The sequence below is a fragment of the Carlito syrichta genome, unplaced genomic scaffold (assembly GCF_000164805.1).
Source record: "Carlito syrichta isolate Samal-C Ts95f unplaced genomic scaffold, Tarsius_syrichta-2.0.1 Scaffold143912, whole genome shotgun sequence".
In the NCBI taxonomy this organism is placed as follows: domain Eukaryota; kingdom Metazoa; phylum Chordata; class Mammalia; order Primates; family Tarsiidae; genus Carlito; species Carlito syrichta.
Window position 1 is genome coordinate 97933 of NW_007088008.1, and position 6011 is coordinate 103943.

The following is a 6011-nucleotide window of genomic DNA, read 5'->3' on the forward strand; positions in this document are numbered from 1 at the left end:
TGGGCAACTTGTCGAGACCTCGTCTCTACAATAAATAAAAAATTAGCCAGGCATGGTAGCGCACGCCTATAGTTCCGGCTGCTTGGAAGACTGAGGCAGAAGAAACCTCAGAGCCCAGTGGGTCGATGCTGGGTTGACCGTGAACATGCCACTGCGCTCCAACCTGGACAATGGATTGATACTCCAATTCAAAAAAAAAAAAAAAAGAAAGAAATGCTCCTCACCTCTGAGTTATGTAGTGTATTATGATACTTTGCTTTTCCTGCTAACGTTTTGTTTTTCCTAGAGTTAAAAATTGCATTTTTAGGGAAATGGGTCAGGACTTGTTTTTATCATATATTTATTCACAGATTAACACTAAAATTTACTTCAGTTTTAAAAAAAATCTCCTTTTCATATGTTCAAGCATTCTAGGTGTTCTGTTATTTTCACCTTCAAGAAATCACTCCCTGGACTCTGAGGCAATTCCATTCTAAGTGTGTTGCTCTCTTGGCTTGCTGCACTAATGTCTTTGGACGTTTTCTTCACCATCATCTGGGGATCCTCTTGCCTCTTACTGAGTTGGATCCTCTTATTTCCTGAATTTCCCATCTTTTTGCTTTACTTCCTTATTTTAGTGGAGCACATCTGAGTAGCATTCAGAGAGAAAGTACATGAGAAGCATATTTTTACCTTTAAACTGTCTCTATTCATGATCTTTGGATTGTACCAATGCCAGTTTCCTGGTTTTGGTATTGGACTGTATACTGTTTGATATTGGACTGTTTGTATATATAACTCTGGTTACTGTGTAAGAAAATGTTACCAGTAGCCAGGCTCGGTGGCTCAGTCTGTAATCCCAACGCTTTGGGAGGCTGAGGTGAGTAGATTGCCTGAGCCCGTGGGTTCGAGACCCGCCTGGGCAACTTGATGAGACCTCATCTCTACAATAAATCAAGAATTAGCCAGGTGTGGTAGCGTGCGCCTGTAGTTCCAGCTACTTGGAAGGCTGAGGTGGAAGGATCGCCAGAGCCCAGCAGGTCGAGGCTGCAGTGGCTAAGAGTGGCCACTGCACTCCAGTCTGGGCAACAGGGTGAGACTCCAAATCAAAAAAAAAAAAAAGAAAAAGAAAATGTTACCATTGGGGAAAACTGTTCAGGGGAATGAAAACAGTTCTCCGGTGTCTCTAATTCTGGCCCCACTGATTCCGCTCTTCACATTGCTGCCATCGCTGTCCCTTCCTCATTCGTCTGGGTGTAGTTCAGACTGCTTGGTATGGCATAGAAGGCCTGCGCTGCCTACTTGACTTTGCCTCCTGAAGTCTCCCCACATTCTTTATATCTAGCCAGTTCAATCTCTTTTTGGTTCCTTAACCACATCCATGATTTTGCACATGAAGCATACTCTGCCCTCTCCTGCCTGATATAACAAATTCTGTTCCATTAAGATTCATCTTGGCTGGGCATGGTGGCTCATGCCTATAATCCTAGCACTTTGGGAGGCAAAGACGAGAGGTTTGCCTGAGTCCAGGGGTTCAAGACCAGCCTGGGCAACTGGCGAGACCTCGTCTCTGTGATAAATCAAAAAATTAGTCAGCGCGTGGTGGCACATGCCTGTAGTTCCACCTACTTGGAAGGCTGAGGTAAAAGGATCATCTGAACCCAGCAGGTCGAGGCTGTGGTGGCTGTGAGCATGCCACTGCACTCTCGCCTGGGTGGCAGAGTGAGTCTCCAACAAGAAAAAAAAAGATCCATCTTTAGTTGCTTCTGCTCCAGAAAAGTCTTTTTTGTCCAATTTTTGACATTTCTCTGTCATTTTTTTATGTGTATCTTTGTACCTTTTTTTTTAAACATAGACTATCATCGTTGGTATACTTAACAGTGTCTCCCACTAGTCTGTCATTTCCTTGAGAGCAGGAATTGCTTTTATTATCTGTGTATTTAGCTTGTAGCACAGTATCTGTCACATAGATAATATTCTCTCTCTCTTTTTTTTGGAGGGGAGTTGGAGTCTCACTCTGTTGTTCAGGCTGGAGTTTGGTGGTGCAGTAGTATGATCATGGCTCACCATAGCCTTGACCTCCTGGGCTCAGGTGATCCTTCTGCCTTAGTCTCCTGAGTAGCTAGAACCACAGGCACTTGCCACTACACTTGGCTAATTTTTTAATTTTCTTTTAAAGACAAGAGTTTACTCTATTGTCCAGGCTGGTCTTGAACTCCTGGCCTTAAGTGATCCTCTTGCTTCAGTTTCTCAAAGCATTGGGATTCCAGGTGTGAGCCACCATGCTTGGCCAGGAGCAAATCTTATATAAGATTACTTCGAAGCCGGGCTCGGTGGCTCAGCCTGCAATCCCGCACCTTTGGGAGGCTGAGATGAGTGGATTGCCTGAGCCCGCGGGGTCTAGACCCGCCTGGGCAACTTGGCGAGACCTCATCTCTACAATAAATCAAAAATTAGCCAGGCGTGGTAGTGCATGCCTGTAGTTCCAGCTACTTGGAAGGCTGAGGCAGAAGGATTGCCGGAGCCCAGCAGGTCGAGGCTGCGGTGCCTGGGAGCGGCCACTGTACTCCAGTCTGGGCAACAGAGTGAGACTCCAACTCAAAAATAAAAAGATTACTTTGACCATCTGCTTCCTTTTCTCAGTTACAAGACTTTCTCCTTCCTGGCAACCAGAATGGAGATCATCAGTTAGAAGATACTGAGTAATCGTAACATCTTAAATAGAGATTAGTTTAATTTGAAATGCAAAAGTATTCGGTATATGCTCATTTATGAATGTATGTATATAGATGTTTGAGTATGTATGTATGTCTGTGTATCTCAAACCACCATCCCCTCAATTCCCCAGCCTGACAGAGGCCAATGTATCTGGAAGGAATGTAACTTATGCTTTATTTCTTCGTGTTCAGTTTTATAAGAAGACCAAACAACTACCCGTCTTAGTGAAGTGTTGTGAAGAGATCCAGCCCCACCAGTGGAAGCCTCCTGTAGAGAGGGAAGAACACCGGCTCCCATTCTGGTTAAAGGTACAATCTGCCTTCTCAGAGTCTGCAAGAGTCCAAATATCATTGAAAATTCTGACACAGGCCGGGCTTGGTGGCTCAGCCTGTAATCCCAGCACTTTGGGAGGCCAAGGCAAATGGACTGCCTAAGCCCGCGGGTTCAAGAACAGCCCAGGCAACTTGGCAAGACCTCGTCTCTACAATTAATCAAAAATTAGCCGAGCGTGGTAGTGCGTGCCTATAGTTCCAGCTACTTGGAAGGCTGAGGTAGAAGGATCGCCGGCACCCAGCAGGTTGATGCTGGGATGGTTGTGAGTGTGCCACGGCACTCCAGCCTGGGCGACGGAGTGAGACCCCAACTTAAAAAAAAAAAGGAAATTCTGGCAGAAATGTCAAGGGCTCCTTTAATTCCTGGATGCTATAGTTGTAGAAGTGGACGTGAGAAATCTCCCTCATTCACCCTCCTTCCTTACTTTGCTGCCCATCCCCCAGTGATTCTAGAACCTTTTCAAAGTAATGGGTAAGGCCGGGCATGTTGGCTCAAGCCTGTAATCCCAGTACTTTGGGGGGCCGAGACAAGAGGATCGCCTGAGCTCAGGGATTCAAGGCCAGCCTGGGCAACTTGATGAAATCGCATTTCTATGTCAAATCAAAAAATTAGCCAGACATGGTGGTGCATGCCTGTGGTTCCAACTACTTGGAAGGCTGAGGCAGAAGGATCACCTGAGCCCAGCAGGTTGAGGCTGTGGTGACTGTGAGTGTGCCACTGCACTCCAGCCTGGACAACAGAGTGAGGCTCCAACTCAAAAAAAAAAAAAAAGAGTAATCAGTAAAATAATAATTCTGTAAAGGAGATTCAGAGAAGAGTTTCTAGGGTATATAATTGGAATATGGTCTTCACAAAAACTTGATATGAGAAATGTCTCTTAGAGAAATGTGTTTAGCTGGTCTCAAAAAGGTCCTTAAAATCTAGAAAGCCCTTGTCTTTTCCCATATTCTTACATGTGTTGGATCAGAGTGTTCTTGTTCTCACTAGGCCAGCCTGCCATCCATCCAGGATGAACTGCGGCAAATAGCTGATGGAGCTAGAGAGGTAGGAAATGTGACTGGAATCTCTGAGATCAATTCAGATCGAGGCCTAGAGAAAGACAGCTCGGATTTGGGGAGTGAAACTCGGTACCCACTGCTGTTGCCTAAGGGTGTAGTCCTGAAACTGAAGCCAGTTGCCAACCATTTTTCCAGGAAGGCTTGGAGACAGAAGCGATCGTCCGTCCTGAAGCCCCTCCCTATCCGACCCAGCCCCTCTTTCCAGCCTAGCTTCAACCCGGGGAAAATGCCAGCCAGGTCAACTCAGTCAGAAGCCCCTCCGAGCAAAATGGTGGTCCGGATTCCTCACCCGATCCAGCCAGCCACTGTTCTCCAGACAGTTCCTGGTGTCCCTCCACTGGGGGTCAATGGGAGTGATAGTTTTGAGTCTCCTGCAGCACTGCCTGCTCTGCCCTCTGAGGCCACAACCAGCTTTCTTCCAACTGAGTCCCAGACCTTGCTTTCTTCTACTCCTGTGCCCAAGGTAATATTACCCTCCCTTGGCCCCTCTAAGTTTCGAAAGCCATGTGTGAAACGGAGGACTTCAAAGAGAAAGAGGGCCAAAGCCTCTCCCTGTATGAAACTTGCCCCCCTCATTCATTCTGCCCCCGTTATCTTCACTGTGCCTGCCACCACTGTAAAGATTTTGAGCCTCAGCAGTGGCTGTAACATGATCCAGCCTGTCAGTGCAACTGTGGCCCAGAGCCCCCAGACTATTCCCATCACTACCCTCTTGGTTAACCCTACTTCCTTCCCCTGTCCACTGAACCAGCCCCTTGTGGCCTCCCCCATCTCACCCTTAATTGTTTCTGGCAACTCGGTGAATCTTCCTATACCAGCCACCTCTGAAGATAAGGCCCAAGTGAATGTGGACATTAATTGTCCTTTGGCTGAAGGGAAAAATGCCTTTCAGGGCCTAGAACCCAAATTAGAACCCCAGGAACTACCTCCTCTTTGTGCTACTGTTTTTCCCAAAGTGGAACCTAGCCTAGGACCTCCACCAACAGATAAAGAGTGCCAGGAAAGATTGTCCGATAACAGTGCCTATGGCTGGACTATTGTGAAAACAGAGGAGGGAAGGCAAGCTGTGGAGCCACTGCCTCAGGACTTCCAGGAATCTCTAAACTCCTTCCCTGGGAAGTTAGAGGAAATTGTCAAGATGGAACCTGAAGACACTCAGGAGGAATTCGGTGGATCCCCTGAGCAGGACATTTGTGATGAAGTGAAAGAAGAGCACTCTGTGGAACTGGACATTGGCTCCCCAAGTGAGGAGTTGAGCAGTGCTAGAGAGAGAAAGAAACAGACAGTCTCACCAAAGGAAGAGGAGAGGAGTCAGCCCGCCAGAGCCCCCTCAGCTTCTCATGAACCTCCTGATGAAGGAAACGCAGGGGGAGATGTGAGCAAAGGATCGCCAAAGAATGCCTCGTCTTCCACGGACCCTCCTGAAATGGTGCTTGGTACCCCCCCAGGGAAGCCTGAAGACTCATCCAGTATGGATGGTCAGTCAGTGGGGACACCAGCGGGGCCGGAAACCGGAGGAGAGAAAGATGGCCCAGAGGAAGAAGAAGAAGAGGACTTCGATGACCTCACCCAAGATGAGGAAGATGAAATTTCATCAGCTTCTGAGGAATCTGTGCTTTCTGTCCCTGAACTCCAGGTGAGAGCTGGAGAATTTTCTGAAACATTTTGTGGACTCAGTAATATGTTTTAATTTATTGATATGTCAGCTGCTTGCTTGCTGCACTATAGATAGTCCCCGTATCATTTGTATTTGACTTTTGAATGCATTATGGGATATAATTTTTGTCTTGAAGTGAAATGAGAAAGACAGGGTGAAATTTTATTTATTATATTTGAGTTAAACTTGTTTAAACAAGCCGGGCTAGGTGGCTCAGCCTGAATCCCGTGCCTTTGGGAGGCGGAGGTGAGTGGATTGCCTGAGCC

General features: G+C 46.9%; 1 protein-coding gene across 2 annotated transcripts in view; it reads left to right on the forward strand.

Moving 5' to 3' along the window:
• GON4L (gon-4 like) overlaps nt 1-6011 on the forward strand; it is a 72537-nt gene that overhangs the window by 61530 nt on the left and 4996 nt on the right. For both annotated transcript variants that reach the window (XM_021708706.1, XM_021708707.1), the window contains 2 exons: nt 2889-3005; nt 4018-5724. In XM_021708706.1, the coding sequence (XP_021564381.1) occupies nt 2889-3005; nt 4018-5724 (1824 nt within the window). The remainder of the gene's footprint in view (nt 1-2888; nt 3006-4017; nt 5725-6011) is intronic.